The sequence below is a fragment of the Balaenoptera physalus genome, assembly GCF_965194825.1.
Source record: "Balaenoptera physalus genome assembly, chromosome: 3".
In the NCBI taxonomy this organism is placed as follows: Eukaryota; Metazoa; Chordata; class Mammalia; order Artiodactyla; family Balaenopteridae; genus Balaenoptera; species Balaenoptera physalus.
Window position 1 is genome coordinate 116,549,439 of NC_138890.1, and position 20,802 is coordinate 116,570,240.

The 20,802-nt window shown below is 38.3% G+C and overlaps 2 protein-coding genes across 23 annotated transcripts in view; one reads left to right on the forward strand and one right to left on the reverse strand.

The window, feature by feature from the left end:
- The window catches only part of WDR41 (WD repeat domain 41), a 44,168-nt gene extending 36,843 nt beyond the window's left edge, over nt 1–7,325 (forward strand). For 2 of the 3 annotated variants that reach the window (XM_082457320.1, XM_082457319.1), the window contains 4 exons: nt 1,917–2,038; nt 2,873–2,961; nt 3,904–4,037; nt 7,031–7,325. In XM_082457320.1, the coding sequence (XP_082313446.1) occupies nt 1,917–2,038; nt 2,873–2,961; nt 3,904–4,037; nt 7,031–7,183 (498 nt within the window). In that variant the 3' untranslated portion in view covers nt 7,184–7,325. The remainder of the gene's footprint in view (nt 1–1,916; nt 2,039–2,872; nt 2,962–3,903; nt 4,038–7,030) is intronic. The other variant, XM_082457321.1, reaches the window with a different exon arrangement.
- Nucleotides 7,326–8,304: 979 nt separating this feature from the next.
- The window catches only part of PDE8B (phosphodiesterase 8B), a 383,716-nt gene continuing 371,218 nt past the window's right edge, over nt 8,305–20,802 (reverse strand). For 19 of the 20 annotated variants that reach the window (XM_082457151.1, XM_082457136.1, XM_082457138.1 and 16 more), the window contains 4 exons: nt 19,528–19,648; nt 17,363–17,530; nt 15,037–15,166; nt 10,715–12,524 (listed from right to left, as the gene is read on the reverse strand). In XM_082457151.1, the coding sequence (XP_082313277.1) occupies nt 12,415–12,524; nt 15,037–15,166; nt 17,363–17,530; nt 19,528–19,648 (529 nt within the window). In that variant the 3' untranslated portion in view covers nt 10,715–12,414. Of the gene's footprint in view, nt 10,665–10,714; nt 12,525–15,036; nt 15,167–17,362; nt 17,531–19,527; nt 19,649–20,802 lie in introns of those variants that run through there. The other variant, XM_082457144.1, reaches the window with a different exon arrangement.

Below are 20,802 nucleotides of genomic sequence, written 5' to 3' on the forward strand. Positions count from 1 at the left end.
ACAGTAGTCTCAGAAAAGATGGAAACTATTTCTAAGAGTTGTAGCCCTAAAAATTTTATATGTATATATATATCTTTCTTTTTAAAAAAATTAATTAATTATTTATCTTTGGCTGTGTTGGGTCTTCTTGCTGCGCGCAGGCTTTTCTCTAGTTGCGGCAAGCAGCGGCTACTCTTCAGTTGTGGTGCGCGGGCTTCTCATCACAGTGGCTTCTCTTGTTGCCGAGCACGGGCTCCAGGTGCGCGGGCTCAGTTGTTGTGGCTCACGGGCTCCGGAGTGCAGGCTCAGCAGTTGTGGCGCACGGGCTTAGTTGCTCCGTGGCATGTGGGATCTTCCCAGACCAGGGATCGAACCTGTGTCCCCTGTATTGGCAGGCGGATTCTTAAGCACTGTGCCACCAGGGAAGTCCGTATATATTTTTAATTTGATACCTTTTTCTCACTTTTGTAAAAGTGTTTAAAGTTTTGCATTTTGTATTCTCTTTAATCTTAAAATTTTCGATTGGTGTTATTAACTGCTATAAATGCTTAATAAAGCATTAATAAAGCACTCAGTTTTCCCTAATTTTCTTTGTTTTATAGGAGTTTTTTTCTTTCTGCAGGGGGGCCATTCATTGTTGATGACAAGTGATTGAATAGAGTGATTGTGTTGAGTAAAGGCTGCCCCAAAGCTTATTAATTCTCTAGTTGTGTGGATAATTTTCTTTGTGACTTTGGATAAATCATTTAAACTCTGCACAGATTTCCTGGTCCATATAACTAGTTTCTGAGGTTTCTCTGCATTGAATGTTACCCAGGGCGCTAGATTTTAGCAAGTTGGCTAGCTGTTCCCGTTAACGCTCATGGCACTGATCTTCAGCTTGCATTGCTACATGCAGAATACCAATCCTGAGGGTCAAGGGGATCATTCCAGATTTAGACTCTGGTAAGCCTTGGGGGGCATGTTTTGGTCGAGATACTGTAGGTCTGAATTGGTGTTGTAGCCTTTGAGGCTGCATAAGAAGTATTCTTTGGTGAGAACAGGTAGGCAAAAAAAAAAGGATTTTTGAAAGGTCTTTCTACTGGCATACCTACGGAGTAAGAATGAATGATTCTAAGACAAGAGCTACCAGAAGTCTAGTGACTTGCAAAATAATTTCGGAAGCTAGGTGGTATGGTATGAGGCAAGAGTAAGGGACTGGAGTAACATGACCTGGATTCTAATAGCAAACTCTCACGTCTTAATTTTTGTGTGATATTAATCTTTTATTATTTTGACTTGTTATTCTGGAAAATAGCTTTTCCTACATTAATGAGATGTGAAGTTGAAGTAAGGTAAATATTGGTGAAAGTACTTTCAAAAGATTAAAGCTGTTTTAGTAAAAAGGTGTTTCTAATACTACATTTGGAAAAATGTTTTTGTGAAGCCACTGTATATATGCCACTATAGCATATGCTTTTTTGTATCCTTTATAGGTCTTGTGACGCTTAAGATGTGGAGTGCAAGTAATTTTGCTCACATTTTTCAGGCAAAAGAAGCTAAGTAGTTTTCCCAAGGATATAGTATTATGTGAATGAAAACCTAGGTTGTACCTCAGCAGCTCCACCTCCACTGCAGGCCAATCTGTCAGCCACAGCTCCTTTCTGTAGCTGTCACGTTTCAATGAGGAAGAAAGCGATGCTATGGGGCATAATATACAAAGCTTTCTCTGTATTAGCAGTTGTGTCCTTCCACCTTCTAAATGCTGAGCTTTCCTTTGTGCTTTGATATTTTTGGATTTCAGAGGGCAGTACAATAATTTGGGCTGAAGGCTAGGAATAGGGAAGGTAACGATGGCTTTCTGATCTCACACCAAGGCTGGAAATCTATTACATCAGGTAGTGATAAGTACTAGTTTTATGCCCATTTCTGAACTTCCCCCTCCTCCCCCCCCCCAGAATGTATTTGTTGCAGTTGGAAGGGGTTTATACGTGTATAACCTTCAAATGAAGCGTGTGATTGCCTGCCAGAAAACTGCACATGACTCCAATGTCCTGCACGTTGCCAAACTTCCAAACAGGTACAAGTTTCCGTCAGTTCTGTAACAGCTGAAAGAAATGCATAGTTCCCAGGGCCACCAGTGTAATTTTTCAAGTGGCAAAGTCACCTGGCTCCGTGGCTTGACCTGTTATGTTCTTTTGGAAATGGAGAATACCCCATGGCTGTCTTAACAGAAGAGTTTGTGGCAATATATTATGAAATTTACAAGAAGCAAGGTTCAAATGAATTACATTGAATTTCATTATAAGAAGAGATAATTTAAAATTTGCTATTTATTTTAAAAGATAAAAGACTTTTGGGCACTGACTGGGTACTAATTTTTCTTTTTATATTTTCCACAAACCCACCTTTTTGGTGGTGGTGTTTGATTACGGCTACAATTAAATGGTAGTCTCCTTGTGGGCTAAGGCTACCAACCGAGGGCTTTCCCCTCAGGGTAGATTTGGCTGTTGAGTTTCTAGGGATGAATTATATGAAGGAAATAGAATTATTTTCTATGCAGGATACTTTTAGAGTGAGAGGTGCCCTGAGAAGAGATACAGTGAGAGGAAGGAATGAGACTTCTCAGGATATTGTGAAACTGTAATTCGTAACCTGTTTCCTGAATGCATTTTTAAAAATGGAAATGATACATATTTATAACATTTGAACCAATGTAACAGTATAATGTGTGCCTTTCTTGAGGAGTGCTTTTACTTTGCATTGTAAAGCCATATTGATAAATTGTGATTTTTATTGGCTCCTGCCAAGAGCTGAATAAAAGCAGTTGAGGGCTCCACTGATTTCTCTCACTGCAAATTTAGCATTGGCCTTCCATGGTGCTCTTTTTATCACTGATTTTCTCTTCTGACAGGCAGTTAATCTCATGCTCAGAAGATGGCAGTGTACGCATTTGGGAGTTACGAGAAAAACAGCAGCTTGCAGCTGAACCTGTACCAACAGGTGAGTATCTTTTCTCAAAAAGGCAGTCTTGCTTTTTTTTTTCTCATATGCAAGACAGAGGTATGTAACCACAAAATAATATACAGTGTGCTCCAAATAAGCATCAGATGTTTACATGAAGCATTTGGTAATTGGGATCTAGGATTCACATTTAAATATTGCTTTACTGTAGAACTACCTGTTTATTTCAATTCAACTAGGATTTTTTTGTTTTGAGGGAAAACTATTATTCCTGGTAATCTGACTGACCAGATGGCCTAATGAACTATTTACTCATTTATATTGTCTGTAATTATGTCTGGTATACAGACAGAATTTGTATCATCAGGTGTCAAAGCTCTTTCAGCCTTAAAGCATTATCATTAACATTGAACTCAATTTATTTATAAACATTTTTGTATTTATATCATAATCTCATGAACTCTTTGATTTTCAGGCATTGATTTGAAAAACAAAATCCCTGTTAGTTAGCAACCTTTGCATAAGAAATCAGATGCTGGTACCCCTGGAATTTCTTCTGGTTATTTGAAGTCATAGGGCATTGCTCTGGGACATCCCTATGTTGCTTTTTGTCTACCCTTTATCGATAAATCTGAGTTGTGACCACCCCCCCCCCACCCCCGCCTCATTGCCATTCAGGCCTTTCATTTCTCTCCTCTTTGATTCCCATTGCCTTTTCCTCACGTTAACACACCTTCACCAGTGCGTGAGTAGGGACAATAAAAAGAGATGAGCAACAAACCTGGGTAGCTAAGAGGAAACGAAGTAACATATTTAAAAAACCCTAGCATAGTACCTGGTACCATCCACTCACTTAGCCCTTGACTAAAATAAGTGGGGAACACTTTTGCATTTAAGTTTTGTTTTTCTGATCTTACATTATTATTATAAGAAAAGAGCACAGTAATTTTGAAAATGACTGAAATGGCTGTGTTTTTCTAGGTTTTTTTAACATGTGGGGATTTGGAAGAGTAAATAAACAAGCCAGCCACCCTGTTAAAAAACAACAAGAAAATGGCACTTCATGTTCACTAGAGCTTATTGGAGATTTAATTGGACACTCATCATCTGTGGAGGTATTATTTTTAATAGTCATATAAATGTCCAGGGAATTCCTGCTTTTTGCATCTCAATGCTCTTCTTTCATTTGGTCTCGTAAAGACCTAAACTTTCTCTTATCTGTAGGTTTTTGTGGACTCTAAACATGGAATGGGATAGGTTACATATTATGTGCCATTAGGATCTCCCTTTACAGAGAAATGATTTGAAGAAGGAATGTCTTGCTTCTAAAAAATGGCTTAATTACTATTACTTATGAGATGTAGGTAGATAGCTGACAATAAGGACGGTGTGAATAATGTTGAATATATAACAGTAGTAAATAGAGGGTACATGGAGGGTTGTGCTTATGTATGTAGAGGTAAAGCCTTATAGAATCTAATTCCAGGGAACTTTATCAAATTTATGAACAGAGTAGAGTACTGTTTTACCTTCCTTTGGAGGATAATAATTTGTTAGCTTTAGTAAAACCCAGTGTCTTGATTGTCATTGTGCATATATGAAAATAATAGTTGAGAATTATAGGATGCATAAAGTTCTAACTTGTTATAAATATATTCAAATACTTTAATATTTACTATAGGCATTATTGCCTGTAATGAAGAAGGAATAAGACCAGTTGAGGTAAAGAGATGATTGGAACTGGTAACAGTATAAATAGAGCCCTAAGTAATGAATTTTTTTTTTTATTCCTCCCCTGCTCCCTCCCTTCCTTCCCCCCTCCCTCCCTTCCTTCCCCCCTCCCTCTGTGCTGGTCTTAGTTGCGGCATTCGGGAATCTTTGTTGTGGCATACGGGCTCCTAGTTTTAGTATGCGGGATCTAGTTCCCATGTGCTGCAGGCCCCCTGCATTGGGAGCATGGAGTCTTAACCACTGGATCACCAGGGAAGTCCCATGAGTTTCTTAAATTGTTCTTCCCTGTTTCATAGCCAGGGAGGAACAAATTGTTTTTCATTTGGAAGTGCATTTATGCTTAGAAGCAACAGCACAAAACTTGTTATTAGCATTTCCTGTATTTCAGGCACTATACTAGACACTGGAGTTTACAAAGAGATATAATATAAAAATATTATGGTCCTGAATATGAGCTGAACCTTGATGCGTAGGTAGGATTAAGATAGTCTTATGACCATAAGCTCCCTGATTTTGGGTACTCATGTCTTACTCATTTTTGCCTTCCTCTACCAGGTAGCCCAGTTGTTTTCATTTTGTTTTTTAACTTTGGGAGTTGTGCAGATGGAATGTCGTAGACAGGAGGGCAAAGATAGAATCTACTTGGTGGCAAGGAGCAGGTTGGCTAGGCTGGAGAACTGTGTTCCAATGAATGGACACAGTAGGAGATAAAGCTGGGAAAGTAGTTTGGGGTCAGATTACTGAATGTAAGGCTAAGGAGTTTGGACTTTTAAAAAAAATTCATACATACATACATACATAAATAAAAAGTTCATTTATTTTGGCTGTGTTGGGTCTTTGCGCACGGGCTTTCTCTAGTTGCGGCGAGTGGGGGCTACTCTTCGTTGCGGTGTGCGGGCTTCTCATTGTGGTAGCTTCTCGTTGTGGAGCACGGGCTCTAGGCGCACTGGCTTCAGTAGTTGTGGCTCACGGGCTTAGTTGCTCCACGGCATGTGGTATCTTCTCGGACCAGGGCTTGAACCTGTTTCCCCTGCATTGGCAGGTGGATTCTTAACCACTGCACCACCAGGGAAGTCCCTGGACTTTATGTTTTAAATAGTAGGAACCTATTAAAGGTTTTTAAATGGTGTGGCACATTTGTCATTGTATGGAAGTGTTTGATTCTTAGAAATTTTCCTGAGTGGAAGTGTTGACATTTAATTACTTTTTAAAAGTATCTCTGGCTTCACTGAGAAAATCTTGGCTCTTGCTTGAATTTTCTCGTTCCTTTTTTCTTTTGATCCTTAGTCTCTAAGCCTAGTCCTATCTACCTGTATTTATTGAATTCTAACTTTTCCATCTCCTGAGAAATTTTGCTCTGCTACGTCTCCACCCCTCACTCTTACATCATCAGCTGAGCGCTTCTCCCGCTATCTTCAGAAATGTATGAGTTATTTCTTAGAAAACTCGCATCCTATTTTCCTATTTCTCTCCTTTATTTCACTCTTTCCCTCAAAGAGCTCATCCTTTTCATAGTTTCATTTATCTCCTCTCTAATACCAGCTCTCTACTCCATAGGATGCATGCTGCCTTCTCATCAACATTCCATTTTCCTGTTCTTACCTTCCAGCCTGTTCCTTAACTGGGCATGACCTTCCTTTTATTTGGAGAGTTTATGTTTTTGAAGCTTTCTCTGACAATTTCATTCATTATTGATCTATGCCTCCTTTTTCTGCATTTCTGTGGCAAATCATAGCCTGAACTATGTTATTTAGTACCTGATTACATCATCTTTAATTGGTATCCTTATTGTTTCAACTATGATTTGGTTTTCACAACTGAATTAGAACCTTCTTGAGGGTAGGGACCATAAGCATATAGATGACACCCAGTAAATGCTTAAAAGGATTGATTATGTCTCTGTTTTAGAGAGCTAAAGCCATTGTTTATCTTGGAGAATTTGGAATTCAGACATTTTATTGGTGGCCATTTTTGCATAAATAAGAAGGCCAGTAAAAATGATTAAGTAAAGCAGGTTTGTTGGGACTTCTGACAAAAAACTTAAAACCAATACTTGAGGAATTAGATAATGGTAAAATTTAGACGATACTTTGGGAATTCATGTACTTTACAAAAATAGCTGTTATTTATAGTTCTGTGGTTGAGTAGTATTTACAAAGTTCTGATATTTAAAATACTAGATATTGGTCTAGCATTTGTATGTGATTATCACTCACACTTAAAAATAACATTTCTCATGAAAGATACAGAGTTTTACAGTCAGATCCAAAGAAGTCTCCAAGGTACACATTTTAACAAGCACCTGTCTTAATCTAGTTAGTATTAGCCTCTTCTCCTTGAAGTTCCTATAATCAGTAACTAAAAATTTTTTTTACAGATGTTTCTGTACTTTGAAGATCATGGACTAGTGACATGTTCTGCTGATCATCTCATTATTTTGTGGAAAAATGGAGAACGAGAATCTGGATTGCGCAGCTTAAAGTTATTTCAAAAATTAGAGGAGAATGGTGACTTATATCTTGCTGTCTAGTTTAAGGAATTTGAACACCTGTGCATGAACCTTGAACAGCAAATATAGGGGTAATACTCTGAAAACCATTACCATATTAATAATCACTTAAATTTTGTAATATTTTTTTTCTTGTTACTCCATAAAATTCCAATTGTTTGAATTCTTTTTTCAACAAGTTGCTTCTCAGGTATTAGTACATTCACCAAAGAATATAGCACAAGTTTTTCATTTGACTTTTCACCTAGCAGTTACCTGAAACCATTGAAGGAATGGGTCTAATTTCAGCAGTGAATTTTCAGAAAGTGAAGTTTTCAGAGTTCATCACATATACCTGTTGAAGCAGAATTAAATTATACCACAGTGTCCTCACAGAGATAAATTTTTTATGCTCTGAAAAAAATTCTACACCAGAAATTATATGAGCTTATGTTTAATGAGGAGAAGAGTACTTGGAGCCTCTCACTCTCTTTAATGTAATTATATTGCCTCTAACTAAATTTTTATTCATCACCAGGGATTAGATTTTTAAAATATTACATGTAATTTCTTTCATTTACCCTTTTTGGATTTTGAAATACCTGACTGTTCCCCAGAGTAAGTATTTTAACTATACCTGTCATTCTTTTAAAGATTTATTCAAGGAACCTACTTTTATGGAAATAAATTATATATGATCATTATAGACGATATTTTGGGAGAAAAATGAAAAATCCAGTGAAGAGTAAATAGGTAGGATGTAGCATATCTTGAATTTAAACCCTGAGATATCCAGAAAACTGATGCCTCCCTGTAGGAAATGAAGATTCCATAATAATTGTACTTTGTGCTGCTATTGAAGTGGTGAGTGCTGTGTTTTAAGCTTCTTAATTTGAACCTAGACCCTGGGAGGAGGTAGAAATAGAAATAACAGTATTTTTTATTTTTTGGTTTTCTTTAGAGCCGGTTTGATTAAGAATTCTTGTGATAAACTTAAATATATCCTTTCTCCTACAAATCCCCCTGGTCTTTAGTAACTCTCAATTTTCTAAACATGAAGCAAACCTGAATCTCTCACTGTTTTAACTACAGCTTTTTTTTTTGGTGCCAGCTAATTTGTTTAAATCATTTTTTTTTTTAATTCTAGCTACTAAAATCCCTATAAACTCAAATCAGGAGGAATCTTCTTATTAGGGTGTATTTTTCCCCCTAGCCTGAACAGCTATTGACTAGATTCTTGGTAATAGACCAGCAGCTGCCCCTCATATATGCCAGAGATGAGAGCTAGATCAGTAAAGTTACAGTGTTTCCAAAGTGCCTGATTCATCTTACCATTGGCTCAAATATGAAATGTTTGAGCCAGGCATCACTTAGGAGTTTCTTGCAGACCACTGAGATTTAATCATCTTCATCACCCCATCAGCCTTAGAACACTCTTTCTCCCTTTTGGTACTAAAGAAAGAATAAAAATTAAAAAGTGTTCCATACATTAAAAAATGGGTGGGTTTAATTGTGGAGTTAATCTTAAACTGCTGATGAAAGAATCGTATTGAAGTAAACACCAGGTGGCTGATGTGTCAGAGGACTAAGCCTTCTCAAAGAACACTTTCTGGATTTATTTGTTCATCACACACACCCTAATGGAATCTTTGTAAATTGTTGTTTTCACTAGTTTTACCTTTGACAGTTGTTTCCTCAACTGCCTACAAAGTCTGGAAGAGCTATGGTCATCTATGCCAGACCAGTGCCATAATGTTATAAATAAGGAAGCTGAAGCCCAGTCAGGTAAGGCCTTCCAGTTAGTTAGCTCAATTCTCATTAGCATCAGTGAATGAATTTAAAAACAGAAATTGAACATGACTGGAATGAGAAAGAAGGGTTGTATGATTACCCCTTGAGCAAAACCAGATAATGTTCATAGTAATTGTTTCTGTTTTAATTCACAATGAAAATATACCTTTATGGAGACATATAATAAAATTTATGTAACCTCCATTATATAATAGAAGAATGTGAATAGAAAAATTAGCACTGCCTTTTAGCCAACAGATTGTTGTTATCGTGGCATATTTGAGCAGTCATACTGAGGCACCTCTAAACTTTCATCCTGAAATTGGAACCTGGGTTGGATTCCTAAACCAGGCAGACATGCATTTTGGTCTGAGTGCATCAGATTATTGATCAGAGTCATTTTTAGGCTTTTAATTTTCCTCCATAGATGGACTTTCTCCTATTACCAGCTAGCTTTTTCTTTGGAGATTCTACTATTAGGTCATGAGTTTTAAAGTTTTCTTGAATTGTATAAGATATTCAATGAATTATAAAAGGAATTCAAAGATTCTTAACTGCTTTTTTTCCTAATTTGTTCTGGATTAGTATGTAATAGTAATCTATTCACGTGAATGATACAAACCACAGGTGAGTTGGGGGAGCAAATAGTACTGAAAGTACCACTGTGAGTCCCTCTGTTATTAAAATCTAGAGGAAAGCCTCCAACCCATTCACGGGAACTTGATGGTTTTTGCTTTCATGAATGCCCTAAGGTCAGAGATGGAGTAAAACAGTGAGATGGGAAAATCTAGCAGGGACTCAGACTTGATGGCTGCTCACTAGTTGTATGCAGACTGCTGCAAAAAGTTAGAAGAATTAGAAGAATACAGCTATAACTGAGGTCGATAAATATTATATGCATTTTTTCCATTTCCCTAGCTTAGCTTTCAGTGCTGCTATATTTGCAAGACCAGAAGTAATACTATGCAGGGGGCCTTGTCATTTTTATTTAAAAATACCCTTATTACCTCATTCTCTGGCTTACCCACACAACACAATCAAGAGCCTAAACTTGAGGGACGTTGTATTTATCTTTCTCAAGTTGAGTGTGTTCTGATTAATAGATGAGGCTTGTTCTTTGCCCACAAGATTAACCAGTCCTAACTCTGAAGGCAAGCATATTTTAAAATCTTAAATTGGAAGTAAAGAATAGCCTAATTAAATTATAGGGTTATTCTGGTCCTGGTAACTTTTATAACTAACTAACTTCTGGTTAAGTAGTAGTAGTAATGTGACTTCTCTCTAGATTAGATCATGTTATATTTTCCTAAATTAATAGGGTTCCCCTCAACACAGACTTATGCTCAGTATGAGAGACAATTATAATAGTTTATACTCACTCATCTGATACACATACCATCTGAAAGACTATTTGGAGGAAAGCACTATTTAGTTAGCAACTCAGTAGAAGATTACACCATAGTAGATGATTACACTGATAAAGAGCAGAGCTATGCTGAAGCTTTAGTACCTGGCAGTGTTAATATGAAATTAATTTGAAATTATACTGAGTCAGCTCTAACAAACATTCACATAGAAAAATGTCAGACATCTGATGAATGTCACTTACCAAATGGAACCAAAAGCGAGACGGTCAAGAAAAGATTGTCGTTGCCTCAGGCAAGCTTCTGAAGCCTAGGCAAATTATTTAGCTCCTTAAAATGGGATTCTGACATCCTGAATTTAATGTGTTCTGAAAACAAAGCGTGTGACTCATGAAATAAAGAACACTAAACCGAAATATTGAAATTATGAAAAATTTAGGCCAAAGAGGTAAAATAAAAACAGCTGTTAGGAATGAAAAATGGCTGTAGGAATTTAGTTACAAGTACTTCACAAAAACATTTTCATCACATTTACATAGTGCAGCATTACAATACAAAGCTAGCTGCTGTCCTGACCAAGCAAGTTCTCTTACCATCTAACAAAAATAATTTAGGTACATTTCTTTGCATGGAATTGTCATATGTGTTTCCATTTGTTGGTACAAAACATAGAAAAAAACATTGGCATGTTTTGTAGTGATAAGTAATTTTTTCCCCCATGTACTAGTTCCAGGTGTTCTGCATTCCAATTTTCATTTGAAAAAAGTAACTAACTACTGGTTCAGTTAATTTAGTCTGTTTGTTTATACCTCTTAGAAATGCAGCATGAAGTACAGAGAATTTGAAAGAAAAACAAAGATTTTGTTTACGGAATCTCTAATTTATAATACATAGAGAAGGGTTGGCTGGTAAAAGAGAAAAGAAAATCTCAAGTCTGACTTCATGTAGACCACAGAAAGTTGTGAAAAGAGCTGTATAAAAATATGCACTTGTGCTTTAGAAGCTTTTAGCATACAATTAATAGCTTAAAATAGTATTTACTGCTTCCCCATATGCTATTTTCTGATATATTTACACACCTTGCAATCTTTTTTTCATCATTAAAGCAAAATGGCATGATCTTAAATATAGATAGGTTAAAAACATCTGAACCTTAAAACTTCCTCTGTCTCCTCAGTACTCGGCACAACGTACTCCATGGACTTAAACCCAGAAAATTTAGATTGCTTTAATAAAAATTTTAAACAGCAAATGTATATAAATTTTTTTTTTAAAAAAAAGCTTGTCCAAGGGCATTCAGATTAATGGCTTGTATATAATACCTACTATAGTGCCTTGTAACTGCCTCTGTAAACCAGAAATAAAGGGAAAAAGCTCTTGGATTCCCCCCAGACAAGATGTCACTTCCTTCCCCATCATGGTTGGCTTTCTGTTAAGATGAATCCCTTTTGTAGGAGAGAGGACTACACAGGCTGCTGATACCAGTCTAGAGAAGGCACTCAACCAGGCCAAGACAGACTGTGTTCTAACTTGGGTGTTACACCGTTGATCAGAACCACCTAGCCATGGAGGCTCTGAAGCTAACTAGTTTATCAGCAGTTTGGTCCTAGTTGTTTTGCTCACTTTATATGGGTTTTTTTTCTTATTCTTATGAACCTTTTAGATTGATGATGCTCTTGAGGAAAATAGTCAAGCTAAACAGTGATGGTGACTTTCATGGTAAAAGATGAGCTAAACCACTAGCTAAGCTACATGGTCCATCATCCACAGAGATGGTGGGCTCGTGGGCACCAAGTTTTTGCTGCATGTCTCCTGCTAGTTACAGTGAATCAGCTGCAGGGTTTGATGAGGGCAGACAGGAGGACAGCAGGGCAAAGGATTTTGCCATGTGTTTGTTCTGTCACTAAGTGATTGTTCAAAAGAACATATATTTTTCTTCATGGAACATAATTTTCTAAAAATGAAATTTGGGAAGTTGAATGATTCAAAGTCAGATATTAAACATTAGCTCCTTAACCTACACCTGTCATTTTCATTATGAAGGAAAGCCTCTTGTTTACACTACTGTGATTCACAGTGCCCTTTGTAGATCAAGAGGTCACCTTCTCTGTCTTGGCTTTAGCTGTCAGATGGAAGCCTCAGACTTTTGCACTTTAGGTCATCTAACGTCTTCCAGTGTTTGTAGTTATCGGCCAAATGTTGCATCAGGGTTGGCAGGTGTGCAAAGGCTGCAAGGATATAAGAGAATAAAAAGAAGCCTGTTAAGTTAGATTCCAGGAGCATTTATAAGGTTGGGGCTCTGTGGGACAAATTTGGGATCAGAATTGGAGGAGAGGTACCCTAGGTTAGGCCTAAGGTGAACACAGAAGCATGAGAAGGATGAGTTACTAAACACTGGTTTCTGAAATATGAACAGGTCCTTTTAACTAAAAATTGATAACAAAAGATCAGAAAGAGAAATTAAAGAAACAATGCCATTTACCATCACATCAAAAAGAATAAAATACCTTGGAATAAACCTACCTAAGGAGGCAAAAAACCTGTACTCTGAAAACTATAAGATGTTGATGAAAGAAATCAAAGATGACACAAACACATGGAAGGATACCATGTTCTTGGATTGGAAGAATCAATATTGTGAAAATGACTATACCACCCAAGGCAATCTACAGATTCAGTGCAATCCCTATCAAGATACCAATGACATTTTTCACAGAACTAGAACGAAAATTTTTTTAATTTGTAAGGAAACACAAAAGACCCTGAATAGCTAAAGCAATCCTGAGGAAGAAAATCAGAGCTGGAGGAATCAGGCTCCCTGGCTTCAGACTATACTTCAAAGCTACAGTAGTCAAAATGGTATGGTACTGGCACAAAAACAGAAGTATAGATCAATGGAACAGGACAGAAAGCCCAGAAATAAACCCATGCATCTATGGTCAATTAATCTACGACAAAGGAAGCAAGAATATACAATGGAGAAAAGACAGTCTCTTCAATAAGTGGTGCTGGGGAAACTGGACAACTACATGTAAAAGAATGAAACTAGAACATTCTGTAACACCAATAAACTCAAAATGGATTGGAGACCTAAATGTAAGGCTGGCTACTATAAAACTCTTAGAGGAAAACATAGGCAGGACACTCTTCACCATAAATTGCAGCAGTATCTTTGCATCCACCTTGTACCTAGAGTAATGAAAATAAAAATAAACAAATGGGACCTAATTAAACTTAAAAGCTTTTGCACAGCAAAGGAAACCATAGACAAAACGAAAATACAACCCACAGAATGGGAGAAAATATTTGCAAACGAAGCAACCAACAAGGGATTAATCTCAAAAATATACCAATAGTTCATGCAGCTCTGTATCAAAAAAAAAAAAAAAAAAAAAAACAGGCGGAAGATCTAAATAGACATTTCTCCAAAGAAGCCATATAGATGGCCAAAAAGCACATGAAAAGATGCTCAACGTCACTCAATGAGAAATGCAAATCAGAGCCACAATGACGTATCACCTCACACCAGTCAGAATGGCCATCATTAAAAAGCCTACAAATAACAAATGCTGGAGAGGGTGTAGAGAAAAGGGAACCCTCCTACACTGTTGGTGGGAATGTAAATTGGTGCAGCCACTATGGAAAATGGTATGGAGGTTCCTTAAAAAACTAAAAATAGAGCTACCATATGACCCAGCAATCCCATTCTTAGGCATATACCCAGAGAAGACCATAATTCAAAGAGAGACATGCACCCCAATGTTCACTGCAGCACTCTTTACAGTAGCCAAGACATGGAAGCAACCTAAATGTCCATTGACAGATGAATGGATGAAGAAGATGTGGTGTGTGTGTATATACACACACACACACACACACACAATGGAATATTACTCAGCCATGAAAAAGAGTGAGATAATGCCATTTGCAGCAACATGGATGGACCTAGAGATTATCATACTAAGTGAAGTAAGTCAGAAAGAGAAAGACAAATATCATATGATATCACTTATATGTGGAATCTGGAAAAAAAGTGGATACAATTGAACTTATTTACAAAACAGAAATAGACTCACAGACTTTGAAAACAAATTTATGGTTACCAAAGGGGAAACACGGGGGAAGGAACAAATTAGGAGTTTGGGGTTAACATATATACACTACTATATATAGAATAGATAATAAGAATCTACTGTATAGCACAAGGAACTCTACTCAGTGTTCTGTAATAACCTATATGGGAAAAGGATCTGAAAAAGAATGGATATATGTATATGTATAACTGAATCACTTAGCTGTACACCTGAAAGTAACCCAACATTGTAAATCAACTATACTCCGATATTAAATTCAAAAAAATTAAAAAGGATCTCAAAAAAATGAAAAGCTGTTTATCAACTGATATTACGAAAAGAATCTGTGATTCAGAGTAGACTTAGTATATTTTATGTTCTCTCTAGAATTTCCTCCAATGACCTGTAAGCTTTGGAAACATGTCCTTGGAAGAGTTGAACACCTGTTTATCCAGTTACCAAACATCCACTGAGTCTTCCATACACATGGTTTGTGCTGAGGACACACAAAGTGTTCATGCACCCCCACCACACCTGGCCACAAGCAGCTGACTTTTAAGTTACATTTCGTTTACACCTTTAGGCCCAGCCTCTGTCATTAAAGGTAACCATCATAAAGTATAGCAAAATATTCTGTTTGTGGGTAACAAAACAGGAACTGTCTTACCATCCCAAGCATCAAACATGTCTGTTATGAAGTAGTCAATAAAGGAGATCTGGGACTTGGGGATGCTACAGGTATTCCGGTCAAACACTGGCATCACTACAGGTAGCCCCTGTCTCTTCTCTTCATCAGTCTGTAAGAAATAACACAGGGCTGTGGGGCACATAAGGAGCTGTCACAGTAACATCTAGTTTGTCAGAACCACTCTGTGAAAATGGGTCATAATCCAGTTGTATCTATGAAGGAATTGGCTTGGCAAGGTCCCGAGGCTTATATAAGACAACCACCTGATGAGCTACAGTGACTGGATTCAGGTCTTCTGACTCTCAAATGTGTTATGCTATCCTACAGCCCCTCCTGAAGCACTTATCTCAGGATTCATACCCCCTTTTCTGAGATCTGTTTTCATGATCGCAATGTCAAGACTATTTTCAAAGTAACACTAATAATACTAAGTGGCATTTATACCGAGGGTACAGGAGCAATGGTGTGTTTAAAACTGCTGACGCCTTAGCGTGAATCAAAGAACTGGCACCAAGCTGTACAAATAGTCATTGTATTATTCACTGTCACATGCTTGCAGTTTAAAAAGAAAGCCAGTTTCACTTAAGAATGTCTTCATTAAAGTAGTAAGAATTATTAATCTTATTAAACTTGACCTTTGAAAATACGTGTTTTTAATATTGTGTGTGACAAAATCGGAAGTATATACAAAGCCCTTGTGCTGCACATCAACGTATTATGGTAGTCTGGAGGAAAAGCAGTTAGGCAGTTGAGCTGAACTAGCTTCTTTTTTTCATGAAATAACTGTTTTACTCAAAAGAATGACAAACTATGAGATTTTTCAGATTGGGGTATTGGTCATGCAATTCTCAAGATATGTGTAAATCTGAGTATTTTGCACATTAGAGTGTATGTTTATATGCATAAGGTCATAATTCACTGGGCTGAAATTGAGATCCACATTTACTGGTAGTATGCTGAGCCAGAGGCTGGCTGATCAGAGACCTCATTTGTAACCTGATTTTTAGGTCACATTGTCTTGTGAACATTAGTACTTTCCTTTCTGGGAAAAGGACACCTAAACAGGGAGATTACATTAAAGAACTTAAAAGTGGTTCTTTCCCGTTCCCCATTCACATACTTTGAGAATAACTAGGAGTAGGATTTTAAGTCTTCTCTGTGGGTCCTGGGAAGCCCCGTTAATGGCCTCCTACCAGTTTTTGGCTCAGCTTGCTCATTTCAGGTCAGTCGATTCGGCAGCCTTAAAATAGCCACTGCTGTTCAAGGAGTAGTTTGGGTTTTTTCCCCTCTCTTTCTGGCAAGCTCAGAACTGCTTGTCCTATTTTTCTTTGATTCATGGGCTCTCTTCCCATCCTTGAAAGCTGCACCTAACTTACTGGGTCCTTGGCTGGCCTTTGCCCCTGCCAACACTTTTAGACATTATCAGCTATTCTTTTATCCTCCCTCAGCGGTATGTTCCAGCCATATTGGCACACAACCCTCCCCCCCGCCCCCCATCCCCAAATGCATTACTTGTAGCTACTTGTGACATGTTTGTCTTTTCTATCACAAATAATAAACATTAGTCCTTAGAGCCTCTTCTTTGAAAGTAGGCCTCTTTTAAATGGCATCTTGTGTTCTACTACGTTATTCTCCTTTAATTCCTCTTCACACTGCCAAAGTTGCTGTTTTCCTTATATAAAAATTGTTTTTCCTCCCTACTAATTTTGCTCATAACCCTTTGTACTCCCAGAATTTTCCCAGAATGTCCTTTCCCATTTCTAAATTTTGAAATCCTTCAGAAAAAACAAAAACAAAAATACCAGCTCTAACACCTTTTCCACAAAGCCCTTCTTTTATCTAGAAAAAAAACCTCTTTCTGAACTCTTAGGACTTAACATATACCTCCTTTAGAAGTGTTTTCATTTGTTTTTAATTTACCAATGTATGGACCTGTTTATGTCTATCTCCCTACCCTACTGTATTATGAGCTACCCATGGGCAAAGATGTGTCTTATGTCTATGTTCCCCAGACTGCACCATGGAGATGATAATCTAGTGAATGAATGAAGGATTTCCCAGTTTTTGTGGAAATTCAGGATCTAAAAATTTGAGGATGAAAAGATACTTCCAAAGGCTCAGTTTATCCCCCTTCCCCTAGAGAGAGTTTAGTTAGTGACCAGCCACATCAGTTAGTCTCTTGAGGGACCAGATTTCTGTTCCAGGCAGGGGTGAGCCATTGCTTTCCAGGGAGGAGTCATTTATTTACTGTGACCGGGGTCCATTCCCAGAAGGGAGGTGGAGCTTCCCTAGAGAGGCAGCACACCTGTGCAAAGTACTCCTCGGAGATCCTTCCGGCCCATTCGATACATAGGTCCAGGGGGCGGCATGGATTGGCCACGTCAGCACACTTAATCATCATGCGCTTAATCAGGATTTGATTTTCAGGAAAGTTCTTCCCAATAGGGTTGCATTCACAGTCACTGCCTTCAATCTGGAAAACAGATGGTCACATCAGGGTTATTTCAATATGATGGTGAAGCCCACAAGGGCCAGCTGACCAGATATTAGATGGCAGTCACCCAGGCAAACTTAGGCATGAGACTTGATGAAGGAGGTCTTCCCATCCTTAATTCCATATATGATACATTGATATATTCTTGGGGACGGGGAGCAGTCAAGCAATACAAACACATAGAGCTTAAAAGGTCGAAGTCTCTATCACCACCCATCCACAACCTCTCTTTCATCCTCTTCCCCAGAGGTAGCTGCTACAAAGCAGGGATTTTTTTTTTGTTTTGTTATTAATAATTTGGTATGTAATCTTAAGGAAGAAGAGCTTTTCTCCCAGTTTTATCAGGAAATGTGTAAAAGCACGAATTCCACTTTTTAGTACATTAAAGATGGGGAAATGCCACATACATGTGACCCTTCAATTATTTCTTGATTTCTTTCTACTTAATATGCCTGACAGCTCCCTCTCTCCTGTGACCTTCTGTCCCACCCCCAGTTACCCACCTCCTCCCACTTTGTTCTTTCTCTTAAGGTATGTGTCCACTCATGCTTTCCAGGCTGCTCTTCTGGCTGGGTGGTAGGGAGGGTGAGACATGTAAGTGTTGGGGGTACTAGGAGCAGAAAGTGGGCCAAGGCAGGAGCAGGTATATTCAGCCATGTTAAAAAGACTGGTTGTACACTAATACCTACCTAGTGATGGATGTCAGCGGTCCAGGGCCAAGTGGCCAGGTCTGTGAGTAGGCTTTTGTAAATGTGACAACAGGCCAATTACACAAAACCTAGAAGACTATGATTCCCTGATTTCAAAGATACCATGGAACTGACTGTGTAAACATCTAATTAGCTCTCCAGAGCTCTGCCAAGCTGAAGGACTGTATGACATTTAAGGATTTTTTTGTTTTGTTTTGGGACTGGACCTATTTATTAAACCATCAATGGGCAGAATTATATTCTGAAGGTTGGTATTTTGATTACTTACCATTGGGAAGATACTGCTTGCTATAGTTACTGCAGTACATAAATCTCAACAGAGTTGGGGGCTTACTTGGATAGATGACCTTCCCAACTCTAAATTCTATGATTCTTTATAATTTCCCCCTCTTAAATCCCCAGATCCTTGCTCCCATAAGTCCTCTGTGGAAGGTGAGGGTCCTGGCATTGTGCTGTGGAATCCCTGGGGGATGGAGCAGAACACAGGCGAGGCGGACACTGTTCCTCCATCCAGGCTGGTCATGTGATGGGTCCTACACAGATAGTTTCCCTACTGATCATCACATTACATCTAAGACAGCCATTCCTCATTCATCCACATATGCAGCCCTCATACAGGAATGAGTGAAAAACTCTTCTAACTTTATGGGGCTATGAACAGCTTTACGGTATGAGAGGGCAGTTGATCTCATTTTAAACAGTAAGAGACGTGAACTTATGTCCATGTTCCTAAAACCCAAGTTTGTAGGGACCTTAAGGCAGGTCTAAGGTACATCAGTAAATTTTAAAAAGGAGAAAGACTTGTAGTTTTGTTTTCAACTAGTCACTCCCAATTTAACTTTCTGTAGTTTTTAGATACTGATAGGCTTTTAATGCAAATCAGCAGGATTATAGTTCTTTAAAACATCTAATTTTGAGGTCTCCCAAGAGCTCAAAGAACAGAGAACTAGAAAGGCTCTGAATCCCCTAAAATGCCACCATTTATTCCAGTCTCTGCTGTCTGCAGCCTCCTTTCATCATAGACTTTGGGCCTACTTCCTTTTGTCACTGCTGGCTTTATCTCAGGGGCTTTCTTTCAAGGAGCTCAGAGTTGCTGTGGACACTCTCAATCTATTCTTGTCCTTAGGGAAAACAAGTGACCAGTACTTTCAGCCTTCTTTACCAACTCCAAGCAAATAACCATCTTGTATTCAAGATGCTTTGAGGCCAGAGTAGGCTCTAATGGAAATACATTCTGGTGTATCTTATTACATGGGAAATGCTTACCTCAGCTGCCATTGGCTTGTTGATGCTGTTCACAAATTTGTTCACATGTTCAAAGTGTTTTGTCATCTCTGTTGCTAAAACCATATCAATAATAGCCTGGCGCAGTGTTCGATAATGGTTCCTAAAATAACCAGAAGACAAAGCGTCTTGTTCACATCATGTCCCGAATTAGAACTGTTCTACCATTTCACCACACTTCCCACAATCTAGGAGGAAGCTAGGGGCACAGAGTTAATAAGTGAAGATCACAAAAAAGTTTACCTGCTTATCTTCCTACTAAGCCAGGACTTGGTGACACTATTCCATTTTCCCCAGTGACAGCTGACCTTCATATGATTTATGAGTATTAAAAAAAAAAAGAAATAAGTGTCCCAAGGGCACTTATTTCACCAGGTGATTCCCTTCTACCTTCCCTTGGTGATATCAAAACAGTGAGGTGAAAGGAAATGACAAGTTCCTTCCCTACAAGGCTAGTACAGCAACCTGGTGAGCTGTCCCATGGCATTCAGTGCAGACACAGTGATTCTTGTTACAGAGAAGTGTCATTATTTCTTTTGATGATGGCATTGGAAGAAAGTTTTCCAAATAATGAGCAGTTCTCTAGATTGCAATTAGATAGAAGTTGTAATGGAAGGAGCAACAACCCTGCTCAAAATCACCCAGTTCCTATCATCTTTTTCTAACTTCAAGAGCCAGAATGGGGAACTGAAAAAATTGAATAAAATTGGCTATTGGCAAGAATTCTTCCTATGAAAGTTTGAAAAACAATACTTGATACTGATGAAGCCTTCAGTTGAAGGTGAAATAACTGGTCTCCATATTTTCTCAGGTTTCTGGAGACCAAACAGATAGGTTCAGGTTCATGTTGACAAGTGATCCTTGAGGCCTGAGTGAGCTCTGAGCTCCTTGTGTACTGCCCTTTCTCAGAGGTCTGCACTCCAGCCTGGCTGGTGCTATGTAGGAAATACTCATAGCTTGACGGCAGGGTGGTGGCTGGCGAGAGGAATTGCTCCTATCTGTTCACATTTGGCCAACTCACCAGAGGGGGAAACCTGCCCCACCCTGTGGACTCCAGGAGCTCTGCTGGGACTGTGGAACACTGTCTCCTCATGAGTTAGGATTTTAAGTGACCGAAAATTGAGCTGGGGAAAGATGGGTAAGGATACATTTTCCTCAGGTTACACCAAAGACAGGATGTCCTTTTGAGAGGATAAAAATATCTGCTATATTTGTTAGTAGTATAATCAATATTTATAGAGTGCTCTGCAGTGTATA